General features: G+C 40.6%; 1 protein-coding gene across 7 annotated transcripts in view; it reads right to left on the reverse strand.

Annotated features, from left to right (window-relative positions):
• Dnm3 (dynamin 3) overlaps positions 1–18,498 on the reverse strand; it is a 498,900-nt gene that overhangs the window by 360,795 nt on the left and 119,607 nt on the right. For all 7 annotated transcript variants that reach the window (XM_052737388.1, XM_052737385.1, XM_052737384.1 and 4 more), the window contains exons 3-4: positions 3,844–3,993; positions 2,630–2,833 (exon numbers count right to left, since the gene is read on the reverse strand). In XM_052737388.1, coding sequence (XP_052593348.1) covers positions 2,630–2,833; positions 3,844–3,993 — 354 coding nt within the window. The remainder of the gene's footprint in view (positions 1–2,629; positions 2,834–3,843; positions 3,994–18,498) is intronic.

An 18,498-nucleotide genomic window follows, 5' to 3' on the forward strand; every position in this document is an offset into this window, starting at 1 on the left:
AGCCACATGAGAACTGGGGGGGACACAAATATGAAACAAGATAAAGTTTCTAGAGGACATTACATGATGATAAAAGGCAATCCATCAAGAAGAAATAACTATTATAAATACATCTAAAAACATGGCAAACCCCTGGTGGCAGGGGGGACTAGCATAGCTAAAGGAAAATATAGATAATTCAACACTAATGGAGGCATTACTGCCATCCTTTTAATAAGAGAACACCAGACACAAGGTCCAGAAGAAAAGAGTAAATCTAAAACTCAACTAGACCTAACAAACGTTTGCAGAGCATGGAACCCAACAACAGCACAAGGAACACATAATTCATTATTGTATTTTCTTTTACTAGCTTTTTGTGAAGTCTTGAGGATGACAGCAAGACAATTCAGACTTACCACCACCTGTACAGAGTCTAGATGAGAAAAGAAGGGGGTTCAAGAAGGCGAAGTCAGGGTAGAATGAAGGAGGAGTCAGGGACTAGGTATGACTTCCTCTTCACTCCTGCAGGAAGCATTGTCCAGATTGATTACATGTGGGTTTCGCAGAAGGTAATGTCACTACAGTCAGTGAAAGTCAACATTGGAAGGACTATCTGTGCCCTAACTACACAACCATAGCCTTGCCTCTTGGAGACAAAAGGCTGTGGACAGGCATGGTATGGTATCATTTTAATAGGTGCATTACAGTCTGTATCTACAATCTTACTCTCCTGGGGCACTGGTGTGGGTCTGTTTCTGGGCATTGATAGCCTTCATCTGCATTGTTCTAAGCTCTCATCTCAAGGTATTGAAGAAACAAATAGAAGCAAACCAATTATTATTTCAGAACTTGTAAAAAGCTCCAGAACTGGATAACCGGGAGCATAGATAGAGCTGAAAATAAGAGAACTGGCTCATTCAGGACATTGTGAGAGCTCAAAAGCTTTCCTCCTTCTCACATAATGCACAGGTACCCTTCCCCAATCTCAGCAGAGTACTTAAGATTGCTTTAGAAGAAGCTGGGTTGATCATCTTCCGACTCAGACCTTAGGTGATGTCATATGAAATCAGAGAGATTAATTAAAGTCTATATATTACACTTAGTGGTGAGAACTACTTCCCTTCCACCCTACCAGTGTGCTCTTCCTCTTGGCTTTAAATACATTGGGCATATGGCCTACCCTAGACCATCTCAAAAGAAAATATCCATTCTATCAGCTCACAAATTCTACCAGCAAAAATGGCCAGGTCACAGCCTGATTGCTGAAGGTAAAGCCTACTAACCAATGGATCCCAATCCTGCATATGCATCAGTGTTTTACTCTCATCAATGGACAAGTAACAGAAAGTCATCACACATTTGACAGAGGTCTCTAGTATCCAAGACAGAGACCAAGGCAACCAGAAAACAATGCACTCTGAGATTAAATGCATTATAAAAGAAGAATCTGAAAAGTTCTAATTACAATCCTTAATCATTGCACTCAGGAAACCAAGAGCAGCCTGATATTTGTAAAACAAAAATAACATTAATAAAATAAGAAAATGCTCTTGGAACTTCAAAAATTCTATCATAAATGAAGAATTAATTAGAGGAGAGAATCTAGTTGAATCAATCATGCAAATGTGTAGAACAAAAAAGGCCGAGAAATGTATGTAGAAGAGAAACAGTTCAAAGGAGAGAATAAGAAATAGTAAGGATTAAAAACAAAGGAAAGAGAAACAGTTCAAAGGAGAGAATAAGAAATAGTAAGGATTAAAAACAAAGGGAATAAATAAATGGGGAAAATTAATCATAACAAAAGCTAGAAGTCCTAGAGTTGAGAGAGTTGAGGACCATGCACCTTCATGCTAAAAGCACACATCTGAGAGTCTTTGATTATTTCTTTACACACACACACACACACACACACACACACACACACACACACACACACACACACACACCAGGGTGTGCCAATAAGGTCTTTGAAGAAAGATCATTTCTCAACTCAAAGAAAGGGAAAATTAAAACATCATAAAGAGATGTTTCTGGATTCTGACATGCAAATAACAAGAAAAAATCCCTGATTTTATAGTATATATCAGATAAATACAAACTATTTAATCTGTTATGTTTTTGTTTTTTTTTTTTTTTTTTTTGGTTTTTCGAGACAGGGTTTCTCTGTGTAGCTTTGCGCCTTTCCTGGAACTCGCTTTGGAGACCAGGCTGGCCTCGAACTCACAGAGATCCGCCTGGCTCTGCCTCCCGAGCTGTTATGCTTTTTTTTTAACTTTTCCTATTTTCAAGAAATAGTAAACAAAAGACAATAGAAAGTGTTCTAATTGAGACATTTAGGTACCTCCTATAATAACTAAGTAAATGGAATTCTGCTATTGCAGAAATTTACTTTATTAACCTTTAAAAATAAGCACTCAATGAGATTTGAAAGTGTCTATGTTCTTGGATTTCATTTAATGTTATTTTTAATTATGTGGCACTTGACTGTATTCCTTAGTTTGGCCCCTGAACTATAAAATATTTACGTACACTAACCTTGTGGAATTTTGTGAAATCAAGTCATGAGAGTTTGGGCTACCTGTAAATATGACCCACACTCTCACCATCCTGCAATGATTCTTCCTCATCATCGTGGCCACACACTCACCTTGAGGATCAACTTCTTTAGCTAGCTTCAGCGCATCCGAGTTCGCAAGATCAGTGTTAGCTGGGGTGACAGCCAAAATCAGACAGTTCTCCCTTGTGATGAACTGCATAATCATATCTCTGATCTGATACTCAATGTCTGGTGGCTGGTCTCCCACAGGCACTTTCGTTATTCCAGGTAAGTCGATTAGCGTTAGATTTAACACTGTGTGGGAAAGAATGGGAGAGTCATACAGATACCTTCAGTCCAAAAGATACCCACAAGGTTGTCTAAAAGACATCCTAGGTGGCTGCATCATCTGCCACTTAGCTCAGCTTTACGTGTTGTGTATGTGAATGACTCCATCACAAGTGAGGAGAAGGAAATGCATGGAATACAAAATGGGTTTGCTAGTTTTCTCTATTTTTACATGACTGAGCTAAGGCAAATGATCATCTTAACATAATCTGAAAGGCATTGATTTACATGCCTACCAGTTTGCTGAGCGAGCTGTCGTCCCTGACTGTCATAACTAGGCAGCTATAATTAAAACACCGAACAATACATGCATATGCTGTCTGCCAGTCTTGTGCATCGCCTTCAAGTGGTATAAAAATTCTCAGGGTAACAGTTGCCCTTCCTCTTTGAAAGCATCGTATGTTGTTCACAGAAGGTTAGCCACTTAGCCTGTGGGGAAGCTGTGGGCCATTCGCAGTGCTTTGAGTGGAGTGAGTGGGCTGTACACGCATCAGTGGCAAGGCGACTCCAGTTCAACTCAACTGCTGTCTCCCAGGGGTAGGTATCAAGTCCCTAGGAAATTATTATGACTGTCTAGGGATAAGAGTCACACTTGGTTCCTCAGAAATAAAATAAATAGAAATACAAAATAATTACAGGGAGATCAACACAGGAGGACCCAACCACATACCTCTAAAAATTTTTGGCAAAGATTAAAGATAATAATAATAATAACAAAGTAAGTTTTCATGTGCCCATTTTCTGATTTCTGAGAGTTCATATTTTTTTAAAAAAGGAATTTTTCTCAATTCCCAAGTCAATTACAATGTTATCACTCCCCTCCTGCCGCTCTCTAAATAGCTCTTTGAACTCCACCACCAGCAGCGTGACCCAAACATCCCAGAGACCCACACTGTTTGCTTGTTGTCCAATGAATGTGAATTTGTCTAATGAAAAATGCTTGAGAAGAATCTTTCGAATCTGAACATTGCACTTACCATGTGGAGAATAGACTCGTAGGTTGATGGGTATGGAAGAGATGCCCTTATTCATTCCTGTTACTCGGTCTGTTTCTGCTTCAATCTCATGGCGAACTTCATCAAAATCTGTAAATTTTTTCCCTTTGCAATGTAGAAACTCAGCATATTCTAAAACAAACAAAAAAAAACCAAAGAAATGCATGCATTTATATCAGGATTACATCAAGGAAACAATATCTTATTTAAGAACAAATCAAATTACCAATGTTCCTCAGCTACCAAAACAACTCAGCAGTTACCAAGACTGATGATTCTCTAAAAATGTCAAATTTGCTAAGCTTCAGATAAGAATTAAGTCCTTAAGCCATCAAGCCTACCAAAGGATAAAAAAATAATTGTGGCTGCCTAAATGATAAAACAAAAAATAAGTGGCACCCTGTTATTAAAGATTGTAGGTCTGGGGCACATAGGCCCATCTACGAACACTGTGCTGTTGGCACCTCCTTTTGAAACATCACCATTTCATTAGGATGGAATGCTAGTTCCACACTACATCTTCAGAAGCTAGGTGACTTGGAAATAGTATTTGCTCAATTCTTTTTCAATGCAGTGTTTTAGATTTAGCAACATACTATTCAAAATATCAACTTGTATAAGTAGAAATTTTCTCAAGAAAAAAAATAGATGCAATATTAGATCAAAAGTATTTGCCTGCAGTCAAAAAATTACTATGTAGGCAGAAGAAATAATCCTAAAATAACTGCATAAATAACACAAAAAAAATGTGGAGGGGTTGTTTGGTTGATTGGTTGGTTGGTTGGCATTTTTTATTCCCTTTCTTTTCCTTTTTTTTTTTTTTTTTTTTTTTTTTTTTTGAGGCAATGTCTGCCTATATAGTCCAGGCTGGTCTGGAATTTGCTATATATCCCAGGTTGGTCTCAAACTCCTGTCTTGGCCTCCTAAGTAGTGGAATTACAGAGACATGTCACGGCCTCCCAACCACTATGCTATCAATTTTGATACTCACTTCTATAGATATCTATGAAACCAAAACTTTACAATAGTCACAATAGTAAACAATTTGGGGCAGATATTTTTATTTCTCGAAGCTGAAGAACTGCTCCATCAAACATACAGCAAGGATGAGCCTCTTGCTCCCAATGGATAGTTGAGAAAAGGACTGGCAGCCTTTCTATACTCCTCACTGTAGACATTGAAAATTCAACCAATAAAATTGGCCAAAGCCAAGGAGCACATTGTTTGAGAGTGCGGCCCCTCTGCATCAAGCACCTTAGCATTGACTTGAGGAGCCACAGATTATATCACAGGCTTCGTGGAGGAGGTACCGGTCAGCTAAATGCTAGGACATGCAGAGATAGAGAAGTGGAAAAGGATTAGAAATGGAGTAGGAAGAGAGTACTGAAGGGTGGGGAGAATTTCATGCCATACAGGAAGAAAGAAGAAATCAGAATCTTAACTATGTCAACAAATCCCTGGCAGAAATCTCTGCTTGAACCCATTCACTGATGGTGAGCTAAAGATTTGACCTCTGGTTTGAGGGTTTAAAAATCAGTTTTAATTGGAAAATAATTCTTTATGCTGACATAAAATCAGCTTCCTTATCTTGTTCCATTGTTTCAGCCGTTGCCTTCTAGTACTGCACAAACAATGGTCAACAAATGAAAGGACCAGGGACTAATCCGAGTGTCCACACGCAGAGGTCACCTCCTTCCCGGGACTCTCATCACCTGCCCTCTCTGACCGCTGCTCCAGTCTTCTGCCAGCAGACAAGCATCTCCCAGCTCCACCCTGGCTATGGGAATGAAAAGGACAAAGACGCCTGAAGTGGACTGGAGTTCTGCTTCAAGGCACCAATGTTCTGAAAGGACCGAGCTTTCCAAATGTCAGAGTGTGACAGTCACAGACTAGCAGAATTGCCATCTTTCCTATCGGGATGTACAGGCACGATTTCTCTCTTCTTCTTAGGTTCTCCACATAATAACCAGTCCCACTCTCTGCAACATCCTGAGCTAGCCCTGTCGGCTCATCCTTTCGATACTGGTGTACACACAGTATTAGTTCATCAGGCTTCAGGGATCTGCCCTAGAGAAATCACCTCAATATCTGGCCTGGTTTTCATAGTTTTACTCTACCACCTGCCTTTGGTATCAGAATATAATTCATCAGAACGGGCCTTCATTTCATTATCCATGCAACTTGCAGGAATGTGAGGATTCAATGTGCAAGGGGAAAAAATAAAAAGAAAGAAAAGAAAATTGGATCTCAAAAAATAAATAAAAATTAATATTAGAAAGGGCTCAGGATCTAGTTCAATGATGTATAGATGTTGAGCACAGGCAAGGACCTGAAGTTGATCCCCAAACACAGTGGAGAGGTGGGGAGGAAGTAAGTCAAAAAGAAATAAAACTGTTAATTTCCAGGTCAATATTGTCCACTGAAAATGGCTGGTTGAGTGCTTGGCCCTAAATAGGAAAACTGAGTCACACTCACTAAGACCAAGGGTACATCACGGGAAGGGGGAAGGAAAGCTGGAGGACTGGGAAGTTCTTAAAAACCACTCTCTTCATGAAACAGCAGCGTGGCGGCTGCACAAGACCGACGTATAGAAGTAAGACATGAAGCACAGGGACTAGTTGAGAAGAATGGTGTCTTTAGGGGTGTGAGGGGACAAAAGAGAGCAAAAGGGACTGAATGGGTTTATAATACATTCTGTAACTGTGTCAAATTGTCAACATTAAATTAATAAAAATTTAATGACAAAAAAAATTGAGTAGCACAAATTGGGGTTTCCTTTGTTGCCACTAGATGGCACCTACTTGCTGTCTCTGCAGGGACCTAACTGATGTCCTTCAGGAAGGTTGTAAAGCCAATTAGACTTAAATTAGCTCCTGGACTCCTGGAACTTGGAGAGCCTACGTGTGCAGGATCATCGGAAACCTCTTTGTCTCACAAATGGATTCGGAGTTGTCTTTATTTATTTAGTTATTTGACGAATCTTCATCGAAATCTGCTTGTAGAAACTAGGATTTAATAGAGGGAAAGAGAAGTCTTGAAGCTCACAAAGTTGATATCTAATGAAGTTACATAGTAACAATGCGCACATGCCAGATGATAAGGGTCCCAGCAACAATAAAATGATAGGGGGCATTAGATACTGGGGGGATTCTGGAGTCATGTTTTGTTTGTTTGAGTAAGGCTTCTTTGATGTGATAAAAAGAAAAAGAAAGTCTCTGAACAACGACTGAAGAAGAGGAAGGAGCGAGGTATCTCTGTGTATACAAGTGTGGGGACAGAGTGCCTGGAGGCAGAGCATGCTGGGCTTGATGAGGAGGAATGAGAAGGCCAATATGGCCGAGATAGGGACAGGTTGGAAGATCGAGAGCCATTTTAAGTACTTCTGTTCTCACCCCAAGTAATACAGTAGACTACAGAGGGAGGGGGTTAGGAAGAAAAGGTGATGTGATTGAAATGATTGTTAACACTGGCTACTGTGTTGGGACAGCCAAATGGGGATCTAGAGGAAGCTAATGCTAGAATAATCCAAGTCATAGTTGAAGGGGCTTGGAGTGGAGGCACCCAAGTGAAGTGTTGAGAAATGGGTGAATTCTAGCATATTTAGAAGGAAAAATAAACAGGACCTACTGATGGGTTTAAGCGGGGGGGGGGGGGGGGGGCTGTGGGAGGAGGGTGCCAACAGTAGCTTCACAGGATTCAACCTCAGTAATCAGAATCGGTTCTGAAGTAGAAGAGACTAAAAGGAAGAGGTTGTGGTGAGATGAGGAAGGAGGCAGGAGTCGGGAGTTGGGGTGGGGACTCACTGAGTGGTACACCGTACAGTCTCTCACCTACACACACACCAAATGCTGGCTGTTTAATCTAGCGTATGTCGACTCTGCTAACTTCCCAGAAGATGGCAGTCAAGTGCTTGCAGGGGGAAAAAAGTGGCTTTTTCTAATGAGCACAGAAATGCCTCTGGGGCTACATTCCTGGAGTCTTTCACGCAGGGAGAAGTCTGAGCTGGATAAATATATATTTGGAACTCGTAACATTCAGGCAAGCAGTGAGAGCGTTAGGAAAGGCTCAGAGCACTGGGCCCAGGTGTGGTAATCAGGAAACGAGGTGCAGTGGTCAGAGAAAACTCTGGAGAGGCGAGCACAAGTCCAGTAAGGAGTATGTCCTGAAGGAAGTAGATCTTCCACTCAGCCCTTCAGAGAGTCGGTAAGTGGAGAAAGGTAAGGAAGAAAGGATGGCGGAATTAGGATCATAGGAAACTGAGAAGCCCGTTAATAATAGAGACCGTTGATCAGCAACACTCTTAAGGAGTTTTGTTATAAAAGAGAGAGAGGCCTGGCAGGTCTACTGAGGCAGCATGTGAAGTCAAGAGAGCTCCTCGGAATACAAGCAAACTCACAGCATGTAAGTCCGCATTACAGGAGATGGGACAACGTAAGAGTGCGAGGTGACAGACACTGAAGCCATGTCTTAGGGAGGAGACAACTGGAGGCCAGGAAGAAAAGACAAACCCATCAGCACATCTGTGAAAGAACCAGAAGAGGCTGGAGTGACAGTGATAGGAGGGTGCGACACCCACCGGGAGGGTGAGGACTTGTCATACTTGTCTGAAGTCAATGGCTTTAAAAACGTTCCTGGGGCCAGCAATAAGGCTCAGTGCCACCAAGGCTGACAACCTGAGTTTGATCCTGGAATTCACACGGGAGAAGGAGAGAGCCTACTCCCACAAATTATCCTCTGACCTACACACACACACACACACACACACACACACACACACACACACACGCACACGCACACGCACACACGCACTAATAAATAAATGTTAAAATATTTCTTTTCCTTTTTAATGGACTAGAGAGATGGCTCAGTGGTTAAGAACACATACTGCTCTTGCAGAGGACCAGGGTTCAATTCCCAGCATACACATGGCAACTCAACTATCTGTAACTACAGTTGCAAGGGATATAGCGCCCTCTTCTGGCGTTAACAGGCATTGATGTTGTACATCCATACATGCAAAGAATAAAAACAAATCCTAAATATTAAATAAACTAAATTTAAAAAATAAATAATTCTACACATATCGGTTATTGTTTGTACAATAATAGTATTTCTACAACAGCATAAATTGCTAAAAGAGAGAGAAAGAAAGACAGTGAGTGAGCACACACGTACCAGCCACCCGTAGAAGGATTCTAAATGAGTAAAAGAAAATAACCACAGCAAGGATGTAAATTTGGACTTAACCTGTATCTATCTCTGGGCTCAGATCTGCCTAGCATTTTCGAAAACTGGTGGGGTGGGGGTTACAATACACTTAATTTTTCTATGGAGCCAAATCTTACAGGATGGAAAGAATTGATGCTTAACTGTTTAGAATATTCAGTTAAGGCCAGCAAAGCTGATCTGTCAGAAGGAAGCTATCTATAATACATCCTCTACTTCCATCGGAGACTCACAGGTCGGCATCCCTTCGCATCTAACCATACGGTGAGGACTGTCAGACACATGTTCCACCTTCTCACTAGAAAAAAACATGGTTCCCATAACTGCAGTTCATAGCCGCTGAGTTCCTCCACCAGCAAATCAAGTTGCCCAGTGCTGTTAAGGGATGTCTGCGCCCAGCAGGCAGAGCTTATGTGAGTAGAGAGCAGAGGCAGTGTGAACGTTTCTGTTCACACTTGACCACTGGCGTTTGAAGGGGCAACATCAGCCAACAGAAAACATCACAATTCCGAAGAAAACTCTGGTGAGTAATGCAACGTCTCAAGTGTTTACCTCCCTGTTGTCCAAAATACAAGTATATGAAAAGCTCAGAAAGGGTTATCACAAAACTATTGAACTACTCAGGGAAAGAAGGTTCATATGAGTACGGGCATGAAAACAATTCTAATGCTGACCAAGAGAAACTCCGTAGAACAGGTTTTTGAGCCACTGAATAGTGAGACTTAAAGCACCTGGCAAAAGCTTGTCTTCTGTGACTCTTGTATACAATGGTAAACTATTTTTGCTTGAAAGACTAACAAGGCATAATCTCATTTTACAATTTTGTGATGCATTCACTCTCAAAGAAGCAGTTTTCAGTGATGAGCTCCCTTGCTACATCCCCAGTGTTCTTTTCACTCCAAAGGCTATTCCACGAAACGGTCTTTTTCTCCAACAATGCCAGGATCAATCTGAACAGACAGTGCATTCTGTATCTTAACCAATGGGCTGATGTAAAAGATGAAGGCTGTGTGCACATCAGCCTGAAAGCCTGGGAACGCATCATGAAATTCTAATTGGAGGCAGTATAACCTGTTTTACAAAAGTCCTCACAGCAACTCCAGTTGCACAGAGCAGAACCCTTCATTTTAAATGCCTTTCCTGTTTTCTGAATGTTAGAGCAGCCTGTACTGAAGCAACGATAAGATGCACTTTAGAGCAAACCATAATGATGATGACGATGATTAATAATAGTAATAATGGGAAGAGTATTCTTAAAAACAGAGCTATGGCTCTTTTAGTTTTAGTTCCCTGTACAACAATTAGCACTGTCCTTTTGACTGAAAATGAAAAAAACAAACTATGCCAGGTTAAACAACTGACAAATTGTGTGGGGGAAGATGAGGCGGCTTATGCCTGGGCATCGTTCCAATCATCCGAGAAAAGCACAGCACGACCATAAGAATTTCAATGTTTCCAATATGCCCCTTCCACTGGGAAAACATGTGTATGTTTCAATTACTCAAGGTTAACTAGGAAGCAGCAGTTATGGAGAACCAGCCTACAATCTCTCATCAACCTTTATTCTGAGAGCTATGGTCCTTGGTATTTTAGTTTTGAAATATTCTGGGGGGCAGGAGGAGGGAAGAGGGGGCTCTCTGATTGGTGTGTAAAATGAAAAAGAATTCTTAATAAAACTGAAAAAAAGAGAAACATTCTGATAACGCAGTTTGATGAGCAAAGGGCTCCCGTGAAAATAGAATGTGTGAGTCACATAAGCTAGAAACATTCACAACAACAATTAGCTTGGGTTTCTGGACGTAAAGAGTACCTTTGTATGACTATACTTTTAAATATATTTCCTCAAAGGCAGAGGCTACGTTGTATGCCTCTGTCCTTCCCTAGTGCCTAGTATAGTTAATGAACACCTGCAGAATTCCTCCTCCTTTAAAGGAAGCTGCTTTGCAAATACCACTGAGGAATGGCAGTTTTAAAAAGCAATGTTTTTAACCAGGCGTGAAGGTAACACGCTAGAATGGTGGGTTAATTAGATTCGTAGGACCCAGATCCTAAGCAGAACTCAATTGTATTGCTAAGGTAAACAAAGGAAAGTTTAGCATGGGGCGGGGGTGGGGGGAGTCTAAAGATGTGGGGGAAAGAAAGAAAGAAAGAAAGAAAAAGAAAGAAAGGAAGGAAGGAAGGAAGGAAGGAAGGAAGGAAGGAAGGAAAGAAAGAAAGAAAGAAAGAAAGAAAGAAAGAAAGAAAGAAAGAAAGAAAGAAAGAAAGAAAGAAAGAAAGAAAGAAAGACCTCAGAGAATCATTAATGGGTGAAAAGCAAAGTTCCCAATAGAGGGGTTTAAAATACTGGTGCAGGGTAGGAGTAAGGAGAGCCAAGCTTTCATAGAAGATCAGTCTCAACCAAGCAAGAACCAGACACAGAGATTAGTATCCAGAGCCTACTACTATCAGGAGGCAAGTAGGAAACTGAAACAGAACTCAAGACCCAAGTGAACCAGATGGTACCAAGGAGAAAACCAAGATGTGAATTCAGTCGTCAGAGGTAAGGCTGAACTAAAACCAGGTGAACAGCACTCAGGTTCAAGATTAATAGCAATGCCACCTCAGTGCTCAACAGTGACCTTGCCAGCTGTATTTCCTAAAGGCTAGCTGGTTCTAGAGCCTGGGTGGGGTGGAGCCAGCATGTCTGGGCACAGTGTCTCTGCAGAACTGACATGGTGCTGGTGTAGGAGACCAAGAACAGCACTTCACAGAAATAAACACAGGTAAGGGACTGCTGTGGGATATTCTTTTCTCAATTATGCAGTTACAAGCTAATAATAAGCAACTTATTCTTACGTAGGTGGGGTTAGTGATACAACCTCCCCGCCCCCTGCCGCCACCAAGAAAGCTTTAAAAATGTAGCAGAAATCATGTAATAGAAATTCCTATTTCTATTATTTGTGAAAAACTCATGCACTAAATCACATTCCAAATACTAAAATCAGAATCAGTACATCAAGAAACATGATGATTATTGCAAGCTTCAACAGCATCTGACAGGATTGTCCCTCTGTTTCCCAAGACATCTTTTTCTTCTGACTTTATTTTTTAAGTGGTTTTATTTATTTATTTATTTATTTATTTATTTATTTATTTATTTATTTATTTATTTATTATGTATACAGTGTCCTGTTTAAATGTATGCCTGCAGCCCAGAAGAGGGAGCCAGATCTCATTACAGATGGTTGTGAGCCACCATGTGGTTGCTGGGAATTGAACTCAGGGCCTCTGGAAGAGCAGCCAGTGCTGTTAACCTCTGAGCCATCGCTCCAGTCCTTCTCCTGACTTTATTATTCCCACTCTGCCTGCTTGGTGACTAATCCAGATCACTGTCCATAGCTCACATTTTTCTGTGCTTCATACTTTTAGAAGTCAGTGTCCCGGCTTCCCTCTTGAACTTCTTACCTTTGTTATTACTATCCTTCCACTAGGTGATTTCGTCTAATCTCAGAGCCTTGAAAATGTATACATGACATGCACATGCACAGACAAATGTGTGTGTACTTGTATGGATATATATGTATATGTGTGTGTCCTAAATTCATTTCTCCAGCCTCAGCTCTCACTTGACTGCCATTCTTTTCTGTGTCTAATTTTATGGTTGGCATTTTCTTTTGGACTAATAGATTTCTCAGAGTGACCCCACATAAAACTCAATTCTTGGCTCCCATTGCCCCAACCTCTCATCATTCATGAGTTCCTCTCCAGCCGACATCTGAATGTGTCCACATCTGAATCAGTCCCAGAGCCATGCTTGCATTCCTTCCTTTTCCTCAGCTCTCTCCCAAGCACTTCCTCATATTCCACTGCTACCAAGCTTCTAAGCTGACTCCTCCTCCATCCTGGACTGCCATACAGGCCACCTGATGCTCTTCCTGAATCCCACTCCTCTTCCACCCAGTCCATTCTCAACTCAGCATCTGGAGATCAGGGACGCTCTACAAGATGCTCTTCCTCAGGAATGTTCTTCCTCCAGACCTATGCACATGTGGGTCCTTAGCATCATTTGTTCCTCATCCAAAATGTTAATTCTTTAGACAGGCTTCCCTGACCAGGCTAAATGAAGTCACACTCCATCGCATTATCCAACTTATTCTCTTGGTACATATGGTCATTATGTGAAGTGGTGTTGTTTGTTTCTGTTCACTTTTATTGGGTGTCTTCATCTACTACAATATAAGCTCCATGAGAACTAGAAACATTATTGGTCTTATCTGCGCTCTTTCCCCAATGGCACTAATGAAATACACCTATTGTGTAATCATAGATATTTGTTGAACTGATGGATAAACAGAGTAAAAACAGTGAATCAATCAATAAATGTAGGACAATGCTTGAGGTTTGTAAATGGAAAAAACAATTTCAAATTTGGCTTCTGGTATATTGATATTGAGTTATTCCTTTTTTAAATATCCAGGTAGACTTTTAAATAATCAGTTAAAAATAAGAGTTGGTATTTTCCATGCGTCCCTCTTAGGGTCCTCCTTGTTAGCTAGCTTCTCTGGAGCTGTGGGTTGCAGTTTGGTTATCCTTTGCTTTACATCTAATATCCACTTATGAGTGAGTACATACCATGTTTGTCTTTCTGAGTCTGTATTACCTCACTCAGGATGATACTTTCTAGTTCCATCCATTTACCTGCAAATTCATGATGTCATTGTTTTTTACAGCTGAGTAATACTCCATTGTGTATATATACCACATTTTCTTTATCCATTCTTTGGTTGAGGGGCATCTAGGCTATTTCCAGGTTCTGAATATTACAAATAATGCTGCTATGAACATAGTTGAGCAACTATCCTTGTGGTATGATTGAGTATGCCTTGGGTATATGCCCAAGAGTGGTATCACCCTGGGAAGGAGAAATAGATGAGACCTCTGGAGTAAACTGGGGATGAGGGGGGTGTAATAGAGGGGAGGGGATGGGGGATGAGAACATGAGGGAATAGGATAAACCAGCTGGGGGAGGGACAGAGTGGGAGAGCAATGAAAGAGATATCTTGATAGAGAGAGACATTGTGGGGTTAGGGAGAAACCTGGTGCTAGGGAAATTCCCAGGAATCTGCAAGGATGACCCCAGATTTGACTACTAGCAATAGTGGAGAGGGTGCCTGAACTGGCAGTAATCAGATTGGTGAATACCCTGTCATCATAGAGCCTTCATTCAGTAACTGATGGAAGCAGATGCAGAGATCCATAGCCAAGCATCAGGCTGAGCTCTGGGAATCCAGTAGAAGAGAAGGAAGAGGGATAATATGAGCAAAGGGGTCAAGATCGTGATGGGGAAATCTACAGAGACGATTAAACCAAGTTCATGAGAACTCACAAACTTTAGACCAACAGCTATGGAGCCCTCATGGGACCAGACTAGGCCCTCTGCATGTGGGAGACAGTTATGTAGCTTGGTCTGTTTGAGGGATCCCTGGCAGTGGGATCAGGATCTATCCCTGGTGCATGAGCTGGCTATTTGGAGCCCATTCCCTATGGTGGGACAACTTGCTCAGCCTTGATGCAGGGGGAGGAGCTTGATCCTGCATCAACTGAATGTACTAGGCTTTGCTGACTCCCCACGGGAGGCCTTACCCTTTCAGAGGAGAGGATTGGGCACGGGGAAGGCTGGGGGCGATGGGAGGAGGGATGAGAGGGAGATCTATGGTTGGTATGTAAAATTAATAAAAAAATTCTTAAATAAAAAAAGAAAGCGACAACAAAAAGAAGAGTTGGCATTTTAGCCCAAGGGCCGTAACTGTGAGAGCCACAGACTAACTGAAGCCACAGAGTGGCGAAGGTTGTCAAAGGACAAGCATGAAATGACACCAGAAGAGCCTTGGGCAGGTGACCTGCAAGGTCAGGTAGAAGATAATGTGCTCGCAAAGCTGATAGAGAGGCCAAATGGGACAACATGCATTATTTGTCACCATGGGAGTCTGGAAAACAGAGTAAACCTCAAGAAGAAAATATTCAGTAGTACTAAAAGATACTGAAAAGAGAGAATCAGTTCTATTACTATTGGAATTGATAGAAAGTAGGCATGCGATGTATAGTCTCCAGTAACAATAGTGCTCTATGTGTAATCTAAGCATTTATTGTTATTTCGATGACTTTTGTGATAAAATACTTTGTCTAATTCTCTGCTTTTTATTTCCTTATGTCTCTTCCCTTGTTGCCAGATTTATAGCCATGGGTTCTTGCAGTTTGCATTTTTAAGAGTTAACTGTTTTTATTTTCTGTACAATGAGTGATTTGCTTGCATGTGGGTGAGTGCACCATGGAAATGTAGTGCCTACAGAGACCAGAAGAGAACATTGGGTCCCCTGGAATTGGAATTAGAGAAGGTCTCAAGCCATCATATGGGGGCTGGGAACCAAACCCCAGTCCTCTGCAAGAGCAGTGCTCTTAATTACTGAGCCATTCCTCAAGCAATAATGCTTTGATTTTTTTAAGCCCTATTCCCATTTTAACTCCATTTTACTCTACATAGAGAAAGCTAACACAAGGCATGTGACCTGAGTCTAAAATAGGACCAGCAGAGCACAAAGGAAGGCCGATGCCCCCAAACTCATGAGGTGTAGAACGCAGACTGTGTCATGTCTATTCTGGCTCCCTGTGGATCCTTCCTCTTCTTCCTGATCATCAGTTAAATTTCAAAACTGAAAACATCAAGAGGAAGGTTCGGAGGGACTGAGTTATTCCAGCCCCATTCATGGATGCCCGAATGTGCTAATTCAGAAGCAGCAAATGATTCAATGCAGCTCCTTAATAATGCAGAGATTAACGTGCTGGGTAAAGATTTGGGGAGTGATTAAAAGTGAAATAAGACTGTCCTGAAAGTGTCAGATTTTTAGACAGAAAATATGATAGAAATTATAATGTTTGTAAAGTGAAAGTATCAGCTCACCACAAAATCCTAGATGCAAGAAATCAAGTTAATGAATGAGATCAAGTAGTAATCAACCAGAGCTCCAAGTTTATAATTATGTAATCAAAATTACTTTCAAAGAAAATGAGGTAGAGTGTGCACTGCTGGAATACAGATATTGACATAGTCTTACCATGGAGCCCTAGCTGGAACTCAGAGATTCACCTCTCTGCTCCCTGAGTACTAGAATTAAAGGAATGCACCACCATGCCTAGAAGTTGCCTCTCTCTCTTTCTCTCTCTCTCTCTCTCTCTCTCTCTCTCTCTCTCTCTCTCTCTCACACACACACACACACACACACACACACACACACGCTTCTATTTTTCTATTTTATACGCAAGTCGACAGCATTCCATCCAAATGGCTAAAGATCTTCAGTATACTTAATAATCTCCTCAAATATCTTCAGGATAAATTTCTGGAAGTTATTGCTAGCCAAAAACACAGCCAAGTTGATTTCTGTGAATGGTGTGAGGTTGTTGGTAGAAGTTCGTTTTTTGAATGTAAATGTTTTTTTCTGTTTTATTTTTCAAATGTGTTGAAAAGATTACCATATCTCCACTCAATTGCCTTTGTTCCTTCATTGCACAGCAGTTAGTTAAGTCTGTGTATGTTTTAACTCTATTCCCTTAACCTACGATCTGTCTACAAATGTCATGCTACTGATTATTATAGCTTTATTAGTCTTGAAATCAAATGTTAATTCTTCAGTTTTACTGTTGCTTTACCATTTCAGCTATTTTGCATTTCCAAATGAATTTTAGAATCATCCTCTCAGTTTTTATAAAACAACTTTTACCCATAAGGACACTCAGAAAAGATTTTTAAAACTATCCTAGTCTGGGGAAGTAGCTCCATTGGTAGAGCATGCTGGCTTAGCGTGTATGAAGCTCTGAGTTTAGCTGTAGCCACCACATAAATGGTGTGGTGACATGTGCCTACGATACTAGCACTTGAAAGGTGGAAGCAGGAAGATCAGAATGTCAAAATTATCATTAGCTACATAGAGAATTTGAGGCTAGCCTGTGCTACATGAGACTCTGCTTCCCAAAGAAAATCTAGAGATTCTTATACTTCTTCTCAACTCTGTCTCAGTAGAGCCATCACTTCAGTATTGTTGGGGTCTTACAAATATATATATATATACATCATCAATTGTGCCCCATATACTATGTAGCTAGTCAAGGTAAAATATCTTGATAATGAGAGGACATATTTTTGTTAAAAAATAACTCCAAAAGAATAAAAATATTCTATCTTGTAAATTTTTGAGCATATTTGAAATTGATTGAATAAAATTAAAATGCAAAAAAAATTATTTTGACAAGTGTCTGTTTCATAAATGGCAAAATTATCCGTGACTCAAATCACAAATCCTACTGAACCATTTCTTGAAAGGTTTTGTTAAATAAAAGGAAAAGCTAAGTATTGGCAAAGAATAAAGAAAGCTCAGTGGGACCTCTCAATTAATACACAAAATATCTAAACAGAAATAAATAAATTTATAACATTATAAAGTCTCCCTTACATGGCTGTTGGGGCTTTTATTGATCTTGGTTTGTTTTGTTGGTTTTGTTATTCTTTTTATTCCCAGACATTCTTGTAAAAACACCCGGTATTTAGCAAAACCATATATGTCATAGCATCAGGTCAGATGATGCTGGTAGCACCAGCGAAGCACCAGCAAGGGAAAGCAAATTGAAGTCATGATCTGACATTTAGCGTTACTGGTTTCCAATTCAGCTTGCATAGACAGTTGACCTTAGCTATAACAGCCACCAGTTTCCTTGATGAAAATTTAGTAGAAAATCTATAAGTTTACTCACCTCCTTTAAAGGAAGTTCCAGCATGGAAAGCAATCAATAACTTTTGCAAAATACGAAAAATTATGGGAGTTGGAAAAAAAGGATGAAGAGAAGAGAACTGAACTTGGAAAGTCTTTAGAAACAGTCTTGGGCTGGAATGAGAGCTCAGTACACAGACAGCTCTTGCAGATGACCCAAGTTTGGGTCCCAACACCCACATCAGGCAGCTCACAAATGCCTGTATTTTCAGCTCCAAAGGATCTGACACGCCCTCCAGGCTCTGCAGGAATCTGCACGAGGCTCACACACTTACACATATATTCATACTTAAAAACAAAATATTTTAATGTGTATCCTCTGGGCAATAATAAAAAAAGAAGCTTGGTAACAATATAGTAACTGTCCAGTCATCTAAATATGTCATCATATGAAAAATTCTTTGGACATACACTCTATTCCTTAATGACTGTTATTTAATATTACCATTGTCTTTCTCCCAACTGTAAGTTGACACATACATAAATCATTCCTAAACAGAAGTAGGTTCTCCTATCTCATAGAGTCAGTCAAGCCTGTATTGGATTCTACGGTGGCTCCAGCTCTACAGTCAACCTCATGATTTGAATGCTCCTTCTTCATCATGTAACC

This window comes from Peromyscus californicus, unplaced genomic scaffold (assembly GCF_007827085.1).
Source record: "Peromyscus californicus insignis strain IS unplaced genomic scaffold, ASM782708v3 Scaffold_14__1_contigs__length_90479793_seg_2, whole genome shotgun sequence".
Taxonomy (NCBI): Eukaryota; Metazoa; Chordata; class Mammalia; order Rodentia; family Cricetidae; genus Peromyscus; species Peromyscus californicus.